This window comes from Ursus maritimus, unplaced genomic scaffold (assembly GCF_017311325.1).
Source record: "Ursus maritimus isolate PB19 unplaced genomic scaffold, ASM1731132v1 scaffold_32, whole genome shotgun sequence".
Taxonomy (NCBI): Eukaryota; Metazoa; Chordata; class Mammalia; order Carnivora; family Ursidae; genus Ursus; species Ursus maritimus.
In genome coordinates, this window is record NW_024425786.1 from 18,935,987 (window position 1) to 18,959,294 (window position 23,308).

The following is a 23,308-nucleotide window of genomic DNA, read 5'->3' on the forward strand; positions in this document are numbered from 1 at the left end:
TCCAATTCCATCCATAAACCCCAAATCCAGAACCCGCTTTAAAAAATGATTCCCCATACTAGGCACTCATCCTGTTCCTCTGAGCCCCCAATATCTAGCATGGTTCTTGGCATATAGACCTTACTTAATGTAGAATATTGTGGGGGTGAATGGGTATGTGAAAAAGTGTCCTGATTTGGCACGACCTGTTTAGAATTGAGCTAATAATTCCATTGAAGTCATCAGGGGGAGAAGGGTCAGCGTGAGCAGAGGATGGTAGCACTCTTAACACCATTACTCTGTCCTGGCACTAGAAGTATGGTTCTGCCCACACCTGGAGGCCCACCAATGCCAGAAAACCATTTTCCAAATAAAAACTTAGAACATGGTATCTGACACATTGTCTAATAATGGGACAGACTATTTGAAATTGGGCCTGTCTCAGAGAATCAGAGATTGAGTGATTCTAAAGGAACATAACCTAATCCTGAGGCTGATTGGATTGTTCTTAAAGATTCTTTAACCCTCAGAAAGGCTGCACTCCCCACAGAGTCTAAGTTAGTCCTCCAGCTCTGGGTAGAGGGACCCAGCATGGCAGGTTATCTGTCATCCACATTCTTCTCCATAATCACCTGTGCTGAGTAACTAAGTGATCCCTAGTGGTACCTGTAAATGCTGCCCATCTTCTGCTCATTACTGTCTCCCTCCAGCCACCCACCTACCCACACACAAAAGGTGGTGTGAATCCCTGGCCTTTAAAAATGTTCAACTCTGGAGGATTATTATTTTTTTTTTTTGCTTCAGTTTTGATCCCTATTTTTCACATTAGAGCGTTTGACAATGTTGATTTTTAGACACCAGAATATTTCAAAACCATGGGGAAAAAACCCTACAGTACTAACATTTGCTTGGAAAACAGTTGTCAAGGAAATAGATTTTGCAAAACACTTCCTCCCAGGAGAGCTCTCTCTTTCCGTGTATCCCCACATTGAACATTATTCTCCTGTGCGATAGTGGTGGGCAACGGTACCATTGGCAGGTAATTTGTCTAGCCAACATCTAATTATGAATTAAAGCCCTTGCTGGCAAGTTCTCAGGTCGGCAGCCGATGGTGGACGACGTTCAAGTTCAGTTTATAGTGCATCTGAAACGTTCTTGGACTTACAGGAATGACGGAAGATTTCTTGGCTCTGGCTATAGACTGGGGAATAGGATTCTGTAAACTCTATTAGCAGACAATAGAAGCGCCTGATAGATGGAGCTGAAATTGCAAAACGTTGTTCGATTAAAAGAAAAGGTGAAGGCTCACGGGGCAGGGGCTGTGACTCAAGGCACTCACATAAGGAGATACTTATCTGATGATTAGAGTGCTGGCAGCCCAGGCACCAGCCAGTGGTTCTTTGAGCATCCATCGCTGTTAGACATGCCAACATAAGTATGTACTGCTCAGTTGTGATCAGACCTCACAAGCAAGGCTAGCGGGTTTAATTATCACTTGTAAGAACTTAGTGAAGAAAGTGCTGGCCTGCTTAGAGTTATGGCCACCAACACTGGCAGGTGGTTAATTACAGACTTGGCCCGTGCCACAGAAGCATAGCAGGGTCCACGTGTAAGCAGGAGGACAGTTGCTGACAAAGAGGCAGAGAGATGGCCATGTCTCCATTATTCCCATTTGTGTTAGAATCTATTGTACTTGCAGTAATCTTTAATTATAAAAGCTATTACTATGGGATTATCAATGTTATTCATTTCTGTCACGTTGCCTGGTAACATCCCTTTGTGCCCAAGACACACATGTTTCTGTAGTTACAGGTTGAAGAAGTGAAACCTTCCTCTCTCTTAGCCACTTTGCCATCACCGTAGTATAAAAAGCTATTTTGAGAGATAGTGGAGCCCAGTCTATGGCGTGAAAAATGGCCCTGGTCTGACAACAGCCTGAATCTTCGAAAAGACTCCGTTTTAACTGGAGTAGTTCTTCACAATGTGGCGAGCCCCAGTAGCAAGACAAAAACGTTCCGAAACAGCTAACTGTTCTCCTCTTTTGGAAAACGTTCTGCCCCGTTACAGACCAATCTCTACTGCGGGACCCGTTTTGCACGTCCCTACGGGTGGTGTGAGACGTGAGATGTTGTGAATCTTTAAGTTTTTGACGATTTCCTACCCAAGAAACGATCACTGATGGAGAAAATGGGGTGTTAGATGTTGCAGGTAGTGTGTTTGCGCCTCTGTGAAGTCAGGTTATCCCCATCACCCTGCTGGGTTTGAAAATGCCCCATTAGTGGGAGAAACGGTAGTAGCGGCGTTATCACCAGAAGTACTCAAAATCCGTCTCCTTAAAGGTCACACTGGTGGGATTTTCAGATAACACTTGGCATTGCTTTTTTTTTTTTTTTTCTTCAAGTGGGAAAGCAGCTGCTCGGGTCTGGGGAGAGGTCATGTGTTGGGTTTCAGATCTCCAGTTAAGGCTGTAACCCCACAAAAGTGGTTATCGCTTAAAGATAATTACATTCCACGTTGTTTCTGCTAAACTCTTGAGATGGACTGATTGGCATATTTAAATCTCATCTCCCAGGCATTTGCTAATTATCGTAGCCTCGTTGGAAAAGAAAAAAAAAAAAACCTAATCAAATAGCTGTTTAGAGATGCTTTGCATTTTAAAATTTTGCTGGGTTTATCATAAGAAGAGAGGAACTGTGCCTCTGATTTTCCTCTGGTTCTTTCCCCTACCTCAAGAAGGTTTAAACTTTTAATGGTTTAAATAGCCACAGCTAATCACTCAAAAAGCATTTTCGCACTGACATTCTCTGTCTCTTTCACATCATTTCCATCCCTGCCCCCCTTCTGTCCTCCTCCAGTGAAGCTTTCTCACTTAGTGACTTCCTATCGGTGAGGGGGCCCTTGGATTCCAAATACTGAGGCTCATCCTTTTTATTCATTTTAAGCGGTACCAGCCAGGCCTGGAGTCAGATCTGAGTGTGAACGGTTACTCACATCTTTCTCAGGTGCATAAATAGAACACCAAGTCCACAGTGACAATAAGAGGCATTTCTTCCTCTTGCCCGGAAAGAGACGCACAAAAAGAGTAGCTCCTGGGGTCAGCAGGTTGAGTGGAAGCCACACTCCTTAGAAAAAGGCACCCAAGACTTGTGATTTTATTAACAGCAGCTGGAGAAGACCCCTCCCCCGCCCCGCGCCCCCACTATCACCCCAACCCACCCCTGCCTCCGCTTGCTGAACTGATACCATTTTGTTTTGTTTTGTTTTTCAGCCACTGTGCTCAGAATTGGGAAAACATGATGGTTTTTCCTTGATACAGGATACATGGCCGTTAGTGACAGAAATCTCACAGAGGCCTTTCTTTTGTAGGGAATGCCTGAAAGGGCCTGTCTTTGAGATTTATGAAAGAGCCCCAGTGAGCCACCATCACCCAGAGTACCTCCAAAGCAAACCCAGGGAAGAGGAATTCTGTGAAGGTCTCATCAAATCACCTGTCACGGGCCATCAGTCTGCTTGTCTCCCTCCCGTGAAAGGGTCTGTTTTGCCCGCATGGCAGGAGCTGCCACCTTCCTGCAGCGGGTTTACCAGGCCCCAGCAGGAAGCCCAGATCTGGAGGCAGCTTAGGCAAGAGAAAATCCTAGTCCAATAGGAGTCAGAGCCGCAGAGCAGGGGTAGGTGCGTCCGGCCATGGGATGCGTGGACTTGAGGCAGGAGAAAGCTACAAATCCAGCCGGCTGAAGGCCTGCAGAGAGCTTTGATTCTGATCATGCAAACAATTCAAGAATCTGTGAAACCCAAAGATCTGAGTTTTCTGTCTCTCCTAGTCTGTGCCATTAGCTCATCAAGATTAGTGTCTTTCGGTTTTCATAGTTAATTATTCTTTGGTATTCTCTTTCCGGGTTTTGAAATCAAATTGCTTGGAATCAAATCACTCTCTCCCATGTGATTAGGTTATCTTTTATAATAGGACTGCAGTAATCCTTTCAAGAACACAGGGTTTCAGATCAGTGCTGTCAAGGAAAATGTCCTGTGTCCCATGAATTTCAGTCTTGTGGGAGTGAGAAAACACCACCAACCCCTTATTATGCATCCAGAAGTGCCACGCCACGTCATCCATCATCAGAGACCTAGAGGAATGAGAAGAAAACCTACGTTGAGCTGTCTGATTAATGCAAACTCAAAGAGAACTTATGGGGTGGCAGCTACTTGGCTTGCTAGGATGAATGAGCTCCAAGACCCGAGTCATACGGTGTTTACAAGGCTGTGCAGGTCTGTTTACTGCTTTGGAATTCTCTCTCCTGGGGTGAACAGGTAACCTTATCACTGGGTTTTACAAGCCTTTCTAGCCAAAAAAAGAAACTATGTACTTTGGAATCTGCTGATGGAGACCTAAGGGGAATAAAGAGAAAAGTCAGGTGCGTTTCTCAGGCTACACGTGGAGAACAGAAGGAGCTTTGTTTTTCAGATACTAATTAAGATCTCAGCTTAGTTACCATCTCAGGGGCTTTCCTCCACCATCCCCACCCACTCATTCACCCTCTCTTCCCTCACCTTGCTTGGTTTTTCTTCATAGTGCGTACCACCGTTCAAAATTACCCTGCTTACTTGTTTCCTTCTTATTGTCTGTTTCCCCACACGGTGTAGGAGCTGTGGTGGCAGGAACACAGGATACATAGTAGGGGCTTGATATGTATTTTCTGAATGGTGTCAGGGGAGGGGAGGTTGAGGAAAGAACAGGAGGAGGCAAAGGTTGGAATTAGACCTGCGTTTGAATCCAAACCCTCTGCTTATTGGCTATGTACCCTTGGAATAATTACTGAACCTCAGTTTTCTTGTCCATAAAATGGGCATGACACCTGCTTCCCAGAGTAGCCATGGAGGATTAAGTGAGATAAAGTATATGATAACATCTGGTGCAGGGACTGGTACGTGAAGGTACGTAGTAAATGCTGGTTCATTCTCCAAGCCTTGATTGAAACTGTTTTACTGGACAAGAAACAAGGCCCTTCACTGTCTATGAGTGTCCAGTGGTTCTCAGACCTCCTTCTTGAGTCCAGGACTGGGATCTCTGAGAACAGTTCTGATCCTCTTTGGGCTCCAAGGAGAATGAAGGTGGCTCCACGTGGTACTGCATGGGTGCATGAAGGAGGGGGCCCCAGGGATTCTATACCCAAAGCTCGTCCTCAAGAGATGGCATCACCAACTAGAAAACAAGACTGCTGCCCTCCTGGAGCTTTTGTTGTCCTCCTCGGCTGAGGGCCTTCCTGGGAACCCCAAAGGCCCTGAAATAGGTCACTTGGGCTCCTTGCTGTCACTGAGGTGACCCTAACAGTCTTTAGGAACTGGTTATCAAGGCCAAACCTCCAGATTTCAGATAGCGTCACCTCCCTGGGAGATGTGGCAGCAAGATTACTTCTCTCCACGCTCTAGTCAAGATCTGTGCAGCGCTCACATCAGTATTTTCCTTGTTTTCACTTAAATCTGTTTTTTCCCCTTTCTTTTTACAAAACTCTTAACATTTAGGCAAAAGAATAGGTTCTGCCTCTTTCATGTTTCCAGAGGCTCTAGCACCTGCTGGAGCAGCTTTAAAGCAGGTCATCCATTTCTTCTAGCAGCCTGAGCCTTCAGGAACTGGGATTGTGGACGTTTCTTGTTTTCAAAGAGAAACAGACCTTCAGATGTGCTGTTCAGCCCAGGCACTAGGCAGCAGGCTGGTGCTCGGTTTGGTTCTCTGTGTGCCACATGCCGTCTGGAGGTGCCGGGTCAACATTTTGTTCCTTCACTTGTTAGATAGCGGAGCAGCCTGGTGGGATGGAAGAGACACAGAGCCTTTTGAATCAGCCAGACCCCAGCTTCAAACACCAGCTGTACCACTCTGCATAGCCCCCGGTGTTGGGAAAAGGAGCTGCTGATCTCCCCTAGGAGGGCTGTTGGGTGGGAGGCGGTGTGCTGTCGTGGTTAAGAGTGCAGGCTTCCAAGTTGCCCTGTTGCGTCCGTGGCCGGCTCTGCCACCGTTTGTTCTGTCCTTAGGCAAGGTAGCTAATCCTCCAGGGCTTGACTGCATCATCCTGTAAAACAGGGATGATAATGGTAGCCCACCTTGCAGGGTTGGTGGTGGATGAAATGTTCGTGAAAGGCCTAGCCCAGTGCTCTGCACACAGTAACTGCTCCGCTCATGTCCGTTACTGGATAACAGAGGTAATGCATACAGCCATTGTTATTACTAATGTGTTCTGTTGATTTCCTATTTGGCCAGCTCCTGGGCTAGGGGTTGGGGATGTTTTGATGAATAGGTCAAAGAGCTCAAGGGCAGGGTAGACAGACTCGAAAGAAATCATGACCCTGCTGAAGTGTTAAGTATTGCCATTGATGGATAGCAAGTGGGCTGCAGGAGAGTAGTGAATTCCGGAATGCTGGTCCCCATGCTCCAGAATATCGGAAGTCCTTGTGCAGAAAAAGGGCCATGGTGGAGCGGGAAGTGCATTTGGAGATTGGTGGTTTGTTCATTCAGTTCTTCATTGGGAAGTGCAAAGGCCCTGAGGTAGCAGATTAGCCTCCCGTACAGTACCAAATCACACAGACTGAGTGACTTGAAACAACACAAATCTTTTCTCTTACAGTTCTGGAGGTCAGAAGTTGAAAATGTGTTTCATTGAGCTAAAACCAAGGTGTTAGTCAGGATACACTCTGTTCTGGAAGCTCTGGGGGAGAATCCATCCCCTTGCCTTTTCCAGCTTCTGTGGCTCGTGGCACCTTCCGCTGTCTTCAAAGCCAGCAAAGGCCAGTGGAGTCTTTTTTACATTTCACCACTTGGACACTGACTCTCCTGCCTCCCTCCTTTACTTCTAAGGACCCTTGTGAGCTCGTTGACCCACCTGGATAATCCAGGCTAATCTCCTAATCTCAAGGTCAGTTGATTAGCGACCTGAGTTTCATCTGAAACCTTGATTCCATTTTACCATACATACTCACAGGCTCTGGGGATTAGGGCGTGGCACCTCTGGGGCCATTATCTGCCTACCCCAGGCAGGATGGGGCTGTATGTGTTTGAGGCATTGTCCAGAGGCCCCTGTGGTGGACACACAGAGATTGAGAAGGGGTCTGGGGTGAGGCCAGAGCAGGCGTTTCAGGCCCGGAGAGTTGGGAGGCTCTCCGAAGCACTTACACAGAAGAATGGCATTTAGTGGTTTACATTTGTAAATGATCAGCTCCAGCAGTTGGAGACAGGATGGGGGAAGTGGGGCACGAGAGGAAGCAGGGAGACTGGCTGATGTTCAGGGACAGGGGACTGGGGGCGGGGGCGAGGAAGGAGGTGAATTACAGGTGTGTGTCAGAGATGTCAGTGACAGCCTTGCCGGATATGAGGTGTGGTCCTGTTTCCTGATGGGAGGAGAATGGATGCCCGTGGACCCCGCGGTAGACAGTCACAAATGCTAATGCTGACCAGTTTTCCACGTGCCGGGCACTGTGCTGAGTGCCTTGTGTTGTAATTCATCCGTGCGGCACCCAATTGCTCCACTCTGTGAGAGGAGGGGGAGTACTGTGGCCAAGAGCAGAGACTGCCTGGGTTTGAATCCCAGCTCTGCCACTGACTTGCTGTGACACTTGGGCACATTTGGGCAATATCCTTATATGAGAATTGGGGGTAATGATATACTAACGTTATAAGGTTAACATGAAGATTTAAATGAATTAATACATATGTAAATCACCGGTGACTCATGGAAAACACTGGATAAGCATAACAGTATCATTATTTTTAAACAGATGCAATAATTGAGGCACAGAGAGGTTAAGTATCTTGTCTAAGGACACACAGCTGGGGAGAGCTGGGATCCAAAGCTGGGCTCTTAGCTCCTATACCTTGCCTTCTCCTCGAAAGTGAAAACTGTGCATGCTAATACACACAAAAGCCCTTATCATGTTTGGCACACGGTATGTGTTCCATAAATGTGTGTCTGTGGAAGTGCAGTTTGTTTTTCTGTAAAACGGGGGTGGTGACCCCCACCCTCACTCACAGGTGACCATAAGGCTCAAATGAGGAAGGGAGAGCACTTTGGAAATGGCAGAGCGACGTGCATAGGTGGTTTTTGTACTAAAATCCTTCAGAGGGCCTTGTTGAACCCTTTCCCCCTGGAAGTTCACTCACAGATGCACTGAGGTCTTCCCTGCTGCCATTCATCTCTGTTCTCCACGCCCCATCTCCCGGTCCCTCCCCCACACCCAGTCTGTGACAGAATAGAGGAGTGGGGAGGAGCCTTCACTTTGCAGGTGGGGAACCAATCTCAGTGCAGTGGCAGAGCTCAGACTTGCTTGTGATCTTCTCCATCAGCTCCTTTTGACCGGCCGCAGACTCTGTACCAAGATCATAAAGGTATCCCATAGGAAAGTGCCTCTCTCATTCTTGCTATCCTTTGTGGCCTCACAGTTGGAGCTCTTCCCTTGTTGGGCCTTTGGTGAATCCTGAGTCAAAGCCCCTGGGCAGTTGGTGTTTCTGTCCCAGCATTGCCCTTTCTGCATGGTCCTCATGACATGAGCAGCCCGGTGAAGCTTCCCTGTGTCATCACCACCCTTGGGCATTTATTCAACATGTATACATGGAAGGCCTGTATGTGCTGGGCACTCTGCTAGGGGTTGGGGAGCAGTAGTGAGCAATGGAGCCTACGTTCTAGTGGGGAGAAACAGATACTAATTAATCGCACAATTCATGTAAAAATTCTGGCTTTGATGATCTTCTGTAATAAGGGAATTCGACTTGATCCTGGAGGCTAGGATTCTCTAGGACTGAGATATGAAAGAGGAGTAGAATTTGCCAGGCATAAGGAGGAGAGGGGAATGGTCCAAGAAGAGGTGCTATCACGTGCAAAGGCCCTGTGGCAGAAAGAGGTGTGGTTCTTTGAGGAACTAAGAAGGAAAGCTGGTACGGTTAAGGCAGAGATAGGGAAGATGAGCTGAGGCTGGAGGCATGAGGGGGTGGGTACTGCAGGGCTTGATGAGCCTTATTGAGTTTGATCTTTATACCTGATAGAAGTATTTAAGTGTGTGTTGAAGGTCGGGTAGAGATATGAGTACATTTGCATTTCAAATAACCACCCTGGCTACAGTGTGGACAACAGTGTAGGAGGCAGAAGATTGCAGCTGTAGCCAGTTAGGAGCTGCTGCAGGAGTCCCGTGGAGAGATGGGAGTGCTTTAGATGAGAGTGGTGGTGTAGGGAGAAAAGAATGGAGGGATACTTAGTCGGTAAATTAATAAGGTAGTGAAGATCCTATAGCTGCTTTTTATTGAGCACATATGAGAGTGGTGGTGTAGGGAGAAAAGAATGGAGGGATACTTAGTCGGTAAATTAATAAGGTAGTGAAGATCCTATGGCTGCTTTTTATTGAGCACATATGAGAGTGGTGGTGTAGGGAGAAAAGAATGGAGGGATACTTAGTCGGTAAATTAATAAGGTAGTGAAGATCCTATGACTGCTTTTTATTGAGCACATATGATGTACCAGCTGCTATGCTAAAAACATTTTTCTTTTTTTTTAAAGATATTATATTTAATTGTCAGAGAGAGAAAGAGCATGTGCAAGAGAGAGCGAGAGCACAAGCAGGGGGAGCAGCAGGCAGAGGGAGAAGCTGGTTCCCCACTGAGCAAGGAGCCCAAAGTGGACTCGATCCCAGGACCCTGGGACCATGACCTGAACTGAAGGCAGATGTTTAACTGACTACGCCACCCAGGCGTCCCTAAACACTTTTCATGCGTTATCTTCTTTAAGGATTATTATAAGGATTAAATATTCCTGTCCTTATCTTACAAATGAAGAAACTGAGGCTCAGAGAGGTTGTCACTCACTCAAGGCCCATGGCTAGTAGGTGACAGGGCCCTACAGCAGCTTCTCAAACTTTAATGTGCAGTTGGATCACGTGGGTGTCTTGTTAAAATGCGGGTTCTGATTCAGGAGGTCTGGGGTGGGGCCCAGGATGCTGCATTCCTAACACGCTCCCTGGGTATGCCCAGCTTCTAGTCCCTGGACCACACTTTGAGCAGCAAGGGTCTAACTCCAGGGTCCAGACTCTCAACCGGTGCTTTAGAACAGCTACAGGTGAGGCGAGACTTCCGAGACTGCTCGAATCTGCATCCCCATAGCCAGGATGTGGGAGAGCCGTCTGGACCTCGGATAGGTAGGGAGCGATACCACATTTTCATTTCCTACATTTGCCTTTCAATATCTCAAGCAAACCCCAAAGTGAAAGTGTTGGAGGCAGTACCTCCCCCTTCTGCTCCCCACCCCGCACCTCTAACCCTCAGCACAACCAAATCCCACCTGCGTCCAGCTTCTGCACTAGGCCAGGGGCTATGTGTATTCATGGATGTCTCATTAGCAGTCGCCGATCAGATCATGCTGCGAGGCACTGATAGATGGAGGTAGATTGAGGAATCTAATAAGGATGGTTTTTACGGACCAAGCTGTCAGCTGTCTCCCTGGACTGGAAAGGGAAGGAAAAAAAAATCAACCCAACGTTTTCATCTCTTTATCCAGGTGGTCATTAGATCCCAGGATCATTAGAGACCAAATCCTTTCCCACTCAGCCCCTGCAGATGGGGCCAGGTGTCACTGCTGGGAGACGCCAATAAGGCTGCGAGTCATGGTGCGAGCACTTGTCTCTAATGACTGGGAAAATCCATTTCCCTTCTTGGCAGCTTTGGGAAGTTGTGACGGTGGTTCTGGGTCACTGGCAGGCCTGATGCTGTCTGTGTGTGGGTTTTCTTTAAAAGGGGGAATGTCACACCGTGTCAGTGATTACTTCTTCCTCCCCAGTTGCCCCCAAAGAACTTTCCAACACAAGCTCTTAGTTTTCCACTCTAGAGGCAGGCTGCCAATTATTCCCATTTCCTCCCCTCCTCGAATGCACCCTTTCTCTCTTGGTTCCGTTGTTCTGGGGCTCTTGAGCCAGGCTGGGCCTCTGTGTCTGGGTAATGTGGTGGATTCCAGGTGCTTTTCTCGGGAGAGAATTCTAGAGCTCTGAGACAGGTGGAAAGAACATCTTAAACAAAATCATAATGTGTACCCCAGACTAGTAAATATTTTTCATTTTAAGATTTCATGTCCTTGTAGTTTGTTCAGGTGGACAAGAACGCCTTTTGTCTGAGGAGGAACTGGAGGGGCGTCTTAGGATTCAGCCCTCGTTGCTCTGCCTGTGTCTATCATTGCAGCTTTGTTTTCTGCCTTGCAGGACTTGGCAAAAGGAAGGCTTTGTGGTCTATTGTTAGGTGTTCTTTGAATCTATAAATCACAGACTGCTGGAAGGGAGGGCCTTCTAGAGACCATCCAGAGCTGCCTTCTGTCTCCGGCACGGACGCGCACGTATGCACACGCAGACGATGACTGCCTGGTGTGTATTTCTGGAACCCAATGGGGGCAGAGGAATAATTTCTCTTGGTATTTAGTTCTCATGTCTCTTGATTCTTATAGTCATGTTCTTGAGTCCATCCCAAATCCCTCTTGCCACGGTTCAGGCTGCCCCTGCTCCAGTCAGCGGCATCACTGTCCTGGCCCACGTTCTTGGAGACAGGACCATCCCCGCCGTGCTGTGAACTTCTGTGTCCTGGCCATGGTAAATCGCTTCCCCAGTCTGAGCCTCATGCAGCTCTCGTAAAATGTGGCTTTGGGAATAGAGAATGTCTTTGGCACTCAGATTCCGTTTGACTCTGAGATCCTGGCTCTGTACTTCTGTTTATGTTGTTTTTGTTGCTGCTTGGCCTTCTCTCTGACTCCCAGCTGTAAAAGGCCTTCTTCTCTCTCGTCAAACCTGGCTCCATCCTACCCACCCCATGGCCAACCACCCAAGCACTCCTATTTGACTTAGGAGTAGCACCGTATCATTTCTTCCTTATGTTTTTCATTCTAACAACCTTTAATTTTCACATTACAAATATTTCTAGATACTCATTATAGAAAATCCAGAAAATACAAGTCAATTAGAAGGAAAAAATAACAACCGCTAAACTTCTCACTGTCAGAGATAATCACTGTCAGCATTTTGGTGTATTTCCTTCCCGTCGTTTTTCTTCTTCTTCTTTAAAATACTCATACATGGTCCAGTAAGTTTCACACTATCTAATTTGGTGCCCTGCTTTTTCACTTAATATTATACAAGTAGCATTTCTGTATATCACTGTGCACTTGGAAACGGTTTTTATCATCTATTTAATATTTTACGGCTCATACTTTATTGAGCTCCTGCATGATTATTTCTAAATGAGAATAATGCCTATCCTGTCAAGACCACTGAGCTACCCAAATCAAATGAGATAAAATGTGCAAAGAGCTACACAAATATAAATGACTATTACTTAGTTTTAGCTCCCCAAGTGAACTACATTACTGTATAACAAGCTTGTTATATATTTGTCCATTCACCAAGTTTTGCATATTGATGGGCAAAACAAGCTGTCTTGATTTACTCTTTAAAAAAGAACATACATATTAATAACTTTTAATTTTTTTCCAGAAAGTTCTTAGCAATTCTGGCCTAAATAACTTATTTGAAGTGCAGAAAAAGGAGTGTGCACAGAGATGTTCGTTATGGCATTATTTACAATAGCTGCAAAGTAGAAATCACTGAAATGTCCGATTATATGGGAGGAAGGTTAAGTAAATGATGGTGAACCTGCTTGCTAGGTATTGTATAGCTCTTGAAAATGATGTTTGCAAAGCCTTCTTAATAAAGTGGAAAATGTTTATGTTGTCATCCCGGGAAGAAGCAAAGATGAATGGGAAAAGAGTAGAAAGAAAGACACCAAATGGGAATGGTGGTTATAGTATTGGAATAATAGGTGGTGGTTTTCTTTCCGCTTTTCTACAATGAGCATCTATATGTTAGATACATTAAAAGATAGAGAGAGAAAGAGATAATGCGATTTTTTAATTTTTTTTTTTAAGTAGACTCTACACCCAGCCTGGGGCTCGAACTCACAACCCCGAAAACAAACATTGCATATTCTACCAACTGCCAGCCGGGTGCCCCCTCAATGGGTTTTTTTAAAAAATAATTTCAAATTTGTAGAAAAGTTGCAAAAATCTAACAAAGGTTTCACATTTACCCTTTACCCAGATTCCTCAAATGTTAACATTTTACCGTTTCCTTTTTTCTCTCTTGCCACACACACGCACACGCACACACACACACACACACACACAGTTTTCTGAATCATTTGAGAGGAAGTTGCAAACATAAAGATGCTAACTCTTAAATATTTCACTGTGTATTTCCAAAAACTTAGTGCCACTTTTCTACATAACCACAGTAAAAGCCTTAAAAGAAAAAATTAACACCGATATCAGCAATACTACAGGCTGATTCCTACACCCCATTCAAATTTTGTTAGTTGTCTTGACAATTGTCTTCATAGAAAGAATAATAATTGTTATTTCTGCTCCAGGATCACATTCAAGTTCACGTGTGGCATTTAGTTCATGTCTCTAGTCTCCTTCGATCTAGAACAGTCCCTCGGTCTTTCCTTTTCTTTCATGACCTCAGTGTTTTTGAAGAGTGGGGGTCATTTATGTTGTATATATTTCTGTTTGTGTGATCTTTCCTCATGATTCAGGTTAGGTTTGCGTTTTGGGCAGGAATACCACTGAAATGAAGGAGTGCATCATATCCGTGTGTCATATCAAGTGGCATATGACATCTATTTGTCCCTGATAATAGTTTTTAAAAATACAAATAACTTTAGGGACGCCTGGGTGGCTCAGTCGGTTAAGTGCCTGCCTTCAGCTCAGGTCATGATACCAGAGTCCCGGGATCGAGCCCCACATTGGGCTCCCTGCTTACTGGGGAGTCTGCTTCTCCCTCTGCCCCTCCCCTCTGCTCATGCTCTCTTTCTCTCTCTCTCTCTCTCTCTCAAATAAATAAATAAAATCTTAAAAGATTTTTAAAAATACATAACTTTATTGAGATATAGTTCATGTACCATAAAATTCACCTTTTTTGAAAGTGTAAAATTCAGTGGCTTTTATTATATTCACAGAGTTGTGCAGTCCTCATCAATTACAGAACATTTTCATCACCCCAGAAAGGCCTCATTCCCACTAGCAGTCGTTCCCTGTATCTTCTTTTCCCTAGTCCCTGGTGACCACTAACCTACTTTCTATCTGCATGGATTTGCCTGTTCTGGGCATTTTGTAGAAATGGCATCTTACACTGTATGGCCTTTTGTGTCTGGCTTTGAGCTTTCTCCCTCCTGTAGCATGAGGCAGTATTTCATTTCTTTTTATGGCTGAGTACTATTCCATTGCATTTATATATATATTTTACGTTTTATTGATTCATTTATCAGTCAATGAACATTTGGGTTGTTTTTCACTTTTTTGCTATTACAAATTGTGTTGGTATACATATTTGTGTGCAAGTTTTTGTGTGGACTTACGTTTTTTATTTTCTAGGAGATGTGTCAGGGGACCCCTAGGTTCAGTGATTCACTAGGAGGGCTCACAAGACTCAGCACTTAGTCCTACTCCCAGCTGTGATTTGTATTGTAGCGAAAGGACACAGAGAAATATCAGTAGAGGGGAAAAGGGCATGCAGGGAAGCCCAGAGGAAACCAGGCACAGCTTCTAAGAGTCCTCTCCCCGCGGGATCACACAGGGTACGCCGAATTCTTCCAGCACTGAATCGTGGCAATACGTGTGAGGTGTTATTTATCAGGGAGGCTCATTAGAGACTCAGTGCCAGAGGTTTTTGTTGGGGGCTGGTCACATGGGTACCATTTTAACACATACCAAAATTCTAGACTCCCAGAAGGAGCGCTGGTAGGTGTTCAGCCTCACTGATTGTACAGTCTAAGGACAGGAAACCACCCTCACCGGTTAGAGGATGGTGGGAATACTCGTGAAATCCTCGTTCCCAGATGCCAGCCGAGGACCAGCCTGGCAGGCAGGCCCTTTCTAGGGATGGAAGTCTCTGGCCCGCTGTTAGTTCTTTTCTGCACAGGTCCATAGGAGTGGAATTGCTGGATCCCATGGGAACTTTCTCTTTAACTTTTTTTGCTTTGTCTTCCAGAGCGACTGCACCATTTTCATACCCACCAGCAATGTATGAGGGTTCCAATTTTTCCCCATTGCGGCCAACACTAGTTATTACCCGTCTTTTTGATTACAGCCTCGTAAGAGGCACTAATAGGTTTTTAAGTTAGTGATTTGCAAGCATTTAGAATAAAAAGTGATGATTCGTAGGAACCAAAATGGATTATCTAAGAACAAATCGTGCCCGTCTAACCCCTGATTTTCCTTAAAAAAAGAAAAAAATGCAGCAGTTTATTTTTTCTGTACTAGCTATGCCAGGGGAGTGTTTTCTGTGTTTCAGCCCTGTCCGTCACAGCATCTTTGTGTATAAAAATGGAGACACGGGGGCTGTATTGATTGGTGGGTTCCTCACTTACTGACAGGTGACACTCAAAAATGCAAGATCCAGGAGGAAGGCCTCTGCTGTGATTTCCCCGACGCTGTTCTCAGGCCCCTGTTTAGTGTTTCTGTCCAAAACTCTGGCGGGGGGACTGGGAGACACAGATGGCAGTCCTATCAGGTTTGCAGATTACCCAAAGCAGGCACACACACACACATTGAATTATAAGATCTGGTTCCAGAAAGATCCTGACAGCACAGAATGGTAGGCAGAGTCCTACAGGATAAAATTATTAAGGACAAATGGCAAGTCCACGCCCACAGGATCTGGTCCAGATGTAACCAGGGAGAGTTGGCACTTCGGTTTCTGCTCATTAACAAAAGTATAGCCAACCACAACAAATGGGCAACAAAGTCTCGGGGCATCCCAGAAAAACATAACAACGTGTGGGTCTGCAGTTTCAGGGAATTCAGAGATCTGCCATGAGGGGAACTGTTGCAGGAGCTGGGCCGCTCTGCTCGGTGGGCCAACAGACTGCCTAAGGTGACTGGAGAGTTGGCTCCCCTGTCTGAAGTCTCTGGTCTGAAAGCAATATGAACACTCTTCCCCGTGGCCCATAGGGGTAAACAGATTTGGACCGATTAAGGAAGAATTTTGTGAAACTGTAGTCAAATGGGCTGCCTGGTAAGGTGGTGAGCACCCCATCAGTGGGGGTGTTCAAAGAGGCATTACTTAATCTTTTGTTAAGGAACAAAAGTGCATGGGGCAGGAGGTAGTCTGGATGACCTTTGAGGTCTTAGAACTGCCTCACGTGAAGCGAGGGTCTGTCCACCTCCAAAGCCCAGTCCAGGGATCACCCAAGGCCTGTATCTCCAGCTCCAGAGTGAGATAGCCTTTCTGTGGTTCATCCTCTTCCTGTGTCCCTCACAGTCCTGTGTGTCCATCAGGATGCTTGGGTAACCCCTTGAGACATACAGTGCCCTCTTCTCAGTGCCTCTGTTGCCCAGAAGCACCTCCCCTCTGACCCATTACCTATCTTACCCAGGACGTGTGTGGTCTACCAGTCTGCCAACCATGTGTTAAACTCTACAGCTGTTTTCTTGTTCTTACAGACATTCAGCAAATATTTAGTGAGCACCTAGGATGTGCCAGTCCCCGGATGAGTTGCGAGACGTGCAGCCATGACTGCTAAAAGCGTGACGCAGGCTGCTGTGGGCCGTGGCATCAGCAACGTGGGCAAGGAGTGGGGGCCTGACTTAGGCATGGCTGGGGAGGCGGCCTCCTGCAAAATGCTGGTCTCCGAAGGCAGATAAGCAATTGGCAGGGAAGTAGAAGGAGGGGCCAGAGCAGCGGTCCCCCTGGGGGTGTAGCCCAAACTGTAGCTGACACGGGACAGGACACGGGGTCGGTGCTTGCTTAGGGCACTTTAGGAAGAGAAGTAAGGACTGCCTGGCTGGGGGTCTTTTCCTGTCCCCTGCTCATCCAGTGCCCAGGCTGAGCCACTTGTGACCTGAGAAGGGAGACCCGGGGGTGTGTGTGTGTGCGCGTGTGCACGCGTGAGAGAGAAAGAGAGGGTTGAGAGCCACTCTGGTTGCCTTCTGAATCCAGTCCCAAGTGGCATAGGGATCATTGGTGCCTTCGTTCCCCTCCGCTGATGTGCATGACTGAGGTAACGGGCCCCATTCCAAACGTCTCCACGTCCCTGCAGTGGCAGCTCCCCTGGGAACGTGTAGATACCTATGATTTTCCTCATTACTCGGGAACATCCACTTCCCTCTCCTTCTCTGAAGCGGGAGGCGTTTGGAGAGGAGGGTGTGGTCCTCCCCCTCCAGACCTCTGTGGCTTCTTTTCTGCTGTCATTTATATTTTACCAGCCTCCTGCTGCTCTCCCCCCACCTCAGTTCACATTGACTTAACGGAGGGAGCCTCCAGATAAGAGAGACTGAGGGAGGAGGACAGTCTCCCTTAAGCACTCATACCCGGCAATTAGTTTCTGTTATTGCCAATTCAGGATAAGTAGAAAATAACAGAGGAATGGAACTAGGACTCAACGCCCGTGCCAAGTGCTTGGCATGCATTACCATGACATTTGCATGTGTGTCACAGGGGAAGCCACACATCAGGCCGAGCACAAGGGTGGGGTCAGCCGGCCTGGGAGTTGAGAAAGCCTCATCCAGCCCTGCTGGCTGTGCTGTCCTGACCACTTCCATCTCTGAGCCTTAGTTGGAACCTCTGTGAGATGGAGAGGTGCCGCTGGGTCCCTCTGCCATTTCACGGGGAGCGTGGGCCATAGACTTGTCACATCTGCCCTCCTGGCCTGTGTATTTGGGCCGCAGCGGCAAGCACAGCAGAAGTTACAGTGCAGATGTGCCTGGAAGAGGCCGCTTCTAAGCCTTGGCGCCCGGAACGGCAGAGCATGGAGGATGAGGGCGGAGATGTCCAGAAGGATGGGGCTGAGACAGGAAGGTAGGCTGGGAGAGAGAAGGAGAAAAGTAAAAAGGTGCCAGACAGTGTTTGGAGGTGAGGTGAGAAATAGAAATAAACACGTGTACCAGAAATGTGGTTCTCAGCGGTGGCCGGCGGACCAGCAGCATCATGTGGGAACTCGCCCGAAAGGCGAATTCTTGGGCTCACCCCAGACCTGCTGAAGCCGAAACTCGAGGTGATTCTGTTGCCTGCACAATTTGAGAACCAAGGATGGATGGAAGGAGGGGTGGTAGCTGTGGCTTGGAGGACCAGGCAGGGACTTTAGAGGCTGAGGAGGGCAGAGGACTAGTGTCTGTCAATCACGTGCCGTGCAGGTCAGAAACTGAGCATTTCCAGCTACTGTCTTTCATGTAAACCTTTGAGGCCTGGGGGCTAAACCTTTCAGCAAAACAGCCCTTGTCATTCCCATTTCAAAGAGAAGTTCACCGAGGCTCCAGACATTTAGTCACTTGCCAAGGTCAAAGCAGAGGTGAGATGAGAATGCAGACAGCTCTGGCTCTGAAGCCTGAGTTCCTTGCACCCCACCAGCAGCCTCCCCGGGCCACAGGGCCCTCAGCTGTGCCTCTGCTGCCTGCCTTGGGGCCACCCAAGCAGCCCGCCATGCAGAAGCGAAAAGGCAGCACCATAGAGGCAATCAGGGAGAGCCTGGGGCCTGGGGAGCGGGGCTGAGCTTACGTGTCAGCTTGCATTCCTCTAGCCTCCGGGCTAAGTGCCACTGGGGGTCCCGCTTGCGTGATGTTCCTAGGGACTGACTTAGCTGCCCTAGTGTGGTAAGAACTCATGCACAGACTGGGGAGCAAAGTTGATAAATACTCATTGCTGCCTACACATGCCAAGCTCTATACTGGATGCTGGGGGGGAAACTGAGGCAGGCATAGTTTCTGGCTTTGAGGAGTTTATGGTTCATAGCCAGGGAAACAAAAACTGATAAGGGACCAGCTGCGGTGCTGGGAAACCTGGGATGGCCAGGGTAAGTCAAGCCAAGTGTCAGAGAAGTTCAGAGAGACTTTAGGGGACAGAACAAAGGCTTTCGGGGCAGACCTAAGGCTTCAGAGCCACAGGGCATAGGTTCAGTTCCCAGCACTCTCACTGACTCTGGGTAACCCTTGGACAAATTACCTTATGTCTTTGCCTTGTCCCCTTACCTACAGAATGGAGTGAACAAGCCCTAGCCCAGGGAATTGCTTTATTAGATTATACCAGGCATCACTCGGTGAGTTGTTTCCTTCCTTTCAGAGGATTGCTTTAGGCCAGAGCAAAGCAGGAAGGCTTCATGGAAGAGGTGGCTTTTCACTTTGGCACTGAAGGATGGCTAGAATGTATTTAGTGCTTTCTCTGTCTTCTCTAAGGAATCTTTGGGTAGACTCTGGGCTCGTGGGATCATCTGAGGAGAATGGACATCCAGGCAGCTGTAAGTATGAACAGAACTCTGTGAGGGGAAGTTGTCTTCCTCCATTTGGAAGATTTATTTTTATTTTTTTTTTATTTTTAAAGATTTTATTTATTTGACAGAAAGAGAGAGACAGCCAGCAAGAGAGGGAATACAAGCAGGGGGAGCAGGAGGGGAAGAAGCAGGCTCCCAGCGGAGGAGCCTGATGTGGGGCTCGATCCCAGAACTCTGGGATCACGCCCTGAGCCGAAGGCAGACGCTTAACGACTGAGCCACCCAGGCGCCCCTGGAAGATTATTTTTTAAATGTGGTTTCAGATCCTGTTGCAGAGGGCAAAGCCAGGTGGCCAGTGGACGTGGTTGGGAATTGCCGCGCTCAGGTTCTGTCTCCTGCTTTTTCTTGCAGATGATGCAGTTCGCCTGGCACAGCTACAAGCTGTATGCAATGGGGAAGAACGAGCTCCGGCCACTCACAAAAGACGGCTATGAGGGCAACATGTTTGGTGAGTTGGTGTCGGGGAGACCCACTGCCCCTCTGGTGGCTGAGTGGAATTCAGTTTTGTCTCTCCCCTCCTCCCCTGCGCTGAGTTGTGTCCCTATTCCCCCAGACCCGGGGGCTCCTGAGTCTGAGTTCCTTCTGGGCTGTTGAAGCTTCTGAGCCTTCTAGATTTGGGGGAAGCCAACATGCTTGCCTCTCACTTTACACTCTTTGTACGCACTTAGCATCTGTGTTTTAGAGCAAACACACTTGGACGTGTGACTGGGGATGGTGAGGAGCGGAGACCTGTTTCCAAGGAGCAGGTTTGCAGTTCTGAAGGACACAGAGGACTGGGTTTAGATCCACTCCCCCAAGCATAGCTGCAAGACGGTCTCGGGTGATTTTTGTGGAGAAACGGAACACGTTTCTGATGAGGTGGGTGTGTGTGCCGCCTTTAGGGTCCTGCGGGTGCATCTCGCACGCTCAGCTGGTGGTCGGACAGAACTGTCACTCGTCAGGGAGCAGCACGGGTGCCGCCTCTTGTTGGCAGCGCCCGTGTGACCTGCCGCCTCCCTTGGCGTGTCTCTTCCCTTTCCAGCCGCGGGTTCTCCTAACTCGAAAGCCTCTCTCAGCTGGAGAGTCTGCAGAGTGCCTGATTGTGGGCACGGCCTCACATTCCAAATTTAACACCGTTCCAAGTCGCCAGCTCTCCTCTCTGCAGGCCTTTCTCCAGAAAAGATGCCGGAGGTGGCCTGGCTTGCTTCTTCCCTGAGAGGCAGGAGCTGTCCGGGGCTGGAGGCGGAAATTCACCCGCTGTGTTCCTCTCTCCTTAGAGGCCAGGCTCCTGCGGTCCAGAACCAAAGCACCAAGTCAGATGAAAAGTCCCAGGAAAACCTTCAAGGCAGATTTAAAGGGATGGCCCCCACGTGTGTGATCTTGTGGGAAGTGCTTGTGTTATGGGAAGAGGCACCTGCCTTCCTCCCTCTAACCGGTCAGCTTCACATCCTTTCTGGATGTTTAGATAACTCACTACCCTTGGGTGTGCGTGTGTGTGTGAGAGAGAGAGAGAGAATTTAGGTAGCTTCCTCCATTTTTCTGATTATCATAGGAACACAGGGGAAAAGAGAAAGTATCAAAAAGTGGAAAACAGACAAAAAATAACTCATTCTGCCACATAGATACAGCCTCTGTTGACATCTTGGTTCATTTCCTCCCAATCTTCTCTGTGCTTTTTTTGCCTCGATATACCAATTTTATGTCCTTTCTCGCTCTCTCGCTCTCTCTCTCTCTGGCTTAATGTTACATCATAAGTATTGCCCTAACTTATTCAAATTTTGTCATAAAGAGTGGTTTTAATGGTTGCAGTCATTGCACAGATGTGCTGTAATTCAGTTAACCATCCTGCTAATGCTGGACAGAAGTCCTTTCCAATTTTTTGTTTTTAAAAATAATTCAGCCGTTGTCATCTTTGCGCATAGAATGTTGTCTTAGGATAGATTCCTAGGGAGGACCCCTGAATTAGAAGAGAGGAAGACAAATGTTTCTTTAACCTCAAATATGAAATGTGTGGATTTCTGTGTGTCAGAACCCGGCTGTCTTCTCTGGCCTGGAACACAGACCTTCCCCGACGTCCCACATCAGCCCTGGGGAAAGGGGGCCAGTGTGGGTCTCACCACAGTCGTTGGAGCTTTGGCTACTGTGTAAATCTGGGATGGAATCATGGAGGCTTCCCCTCTTCTTCTCTCTAACAGTTTGCAAATATTCGGGGAATTGGTGGAGGTCGGGGGAGGCCGATTTCTGAAACTGCACAGCATGGGCATAGCTGTTGCTCAGACCATCCATGGGGAGAGGGGGAGCACCACAGGGAGCATTATAAGTAGGATTGGGCTAAGCCACGTCCCATTGTGTCAAAGTCCTCAGGGCTGTCCTTTGCATCTCAACTCTTCAGTCCCTTTTCAAACACCAGACCTGATGGAGAAAGTGGGCAGCTAGAATGGTAGAAAGAAACTTGGACCTTGAGTCAAAAGCCCTGGGGCAAGTCCTCCCTCTGTCCTGAGCTATCTGTGTGGCCAAGTCTGAGTCACTTAACCTCTCTGGGCCCCTGCTCATTTGTCCTTCATACTGGACTGCTGTGAGAGCACGTACGAACATGCAGAGGACCAAGTATGTGTGAGTAATTTACGATTTATAGTATAATACCTGCAGTTGGCCCTTGCCCAGGTGAGCCCATGGGAAGTCCTGTGGTCCCCTGGGTGTCTCTCGCCCAGAGCAGGCACTCCCCAGGGTGCCCATCATCCAGTGCCTACAACAGTCCTGGCAGTGAGACAGCATCTTTCCTCTGTAGCCAGCAAAGAGGTCGCAGTGGGTGGCTGGCCCCTGGGAAAGGAGGATGTGCAGGGACCCGGGCACTGGGCAGGGAGAGCTGGTCTCTGTTTACTCTTTCACTCAACAAATGCTTATGTACCACCTCCTGGCTGTGTGACCTTAGGCAAGTCATTTCTCTGTGAGCCTGAGTTTTTCTGCACAGTGGTGCTAATGAAAACATCAGACCCCCCGCCCAGGGCCTGCCTGACACATAGAAGCTGCTTAATGGGTGGTAGCTATGACCGTGGTCACCCACAACTGTGTCTTATGACGCATGGGGCTTATGGGGATGCACCCAGAGGAGGTGGTTCTAGTTTGGGGTTGATCCATGAGAGGCTTTTGAAGCCAGACTATTCCCAAAGATAGAAGGAGGTGAACTGGCCTGAGTTAAGCCACTTGTCACCCTCCCTCTTCTTTTTCCAGACTCGTGGGCTGTGAGGTGGCATCATTGCTGGGCTCTGGCCACTGCCATCCTCAGTGACTTAAACTGAGCCCTGCCAGGAAGGCCAGGTGACAGCAGTGCTCCCCCGCCCCACCTGGTTGAGCTGTTTGGACATGGGCTCTTGCAGCCCCCTCTCTGGGCCTGCAGGGCTGAGAAGGCTGCATATGGAGAAGAGTAACGAGTTCACACTGGTGCCTGGCTTTGCAGTGAGAACATCAGATGCCGAGCCTGATCTCCTGTGCAACATTTCACCAAATTGAATTCCCCTCCCAGCTGCCCGTGCCCCCTTCCCTGAATCCGTTCTCACTCTGAGAGCAAGACTGCTGAGTGAGGTGTCTCTCAAGCCAGTTTTTGTACCCTTAACAATTCAGTGTCAGAGTGGCTTCCTTTTTCCTGCTGTCCAGCTCAGCAGGCCCTGTCAGAAAATGTTCCCCAGACCCCACTGCTGCGAGCAAGCCCACGGCCTGCTCCTTGCCTTGTGGCCCAGGCCATGGCACATATCTGCCTCTTTCCCCTTCCTCTGAGAGGTCGCTCAGATGTCCCTGTTAGTGTCCAGCCCGGGGGTGGAAAGAGTGTGGACTTTGGATCTAGGCAGGCCTGAGGAGAACCTCTGTGTTGCCACTCACTCAGGAGCTGTGTGGCCTCAGACGGCGGAATGGGGCAGAGGCCTCTGCCTCCTGGGCCCGTGGTGACAGACTGGAGACGGACAAAGGCCTAGCCCGGAGCCAGGCCCAGAGCGGGCCCCCCATGGCAGCACTCTTTTTTTTTTTTTTTTT

The 23,308-nt window shown here is 48.0% G+C and overlaps 1 protein-coding gene across 1 annotated transcript in view; it reads left to right on the plus strand.

Moving 5' to 3' along the window:
- The window catches only part of MAN1C1 (mannosidase alpha class 1C member 1), a 139,430-nt gene that overhangs the window by 32,845 nt on the left and 83,277 nt on the right, over positions 1-23,308 (plus strand). Inside the window, exon 2 of the mRNA XM_008694862.2 lies at positions 19,655-19,751. Within this exon, the coding sequence (XP_008693084.2) occupies positions 19,655-19,751 (97 nt within the window). The remainder of the gene's footprint in view (positions 1-19,654; positions 19,752-23,308) is intronic.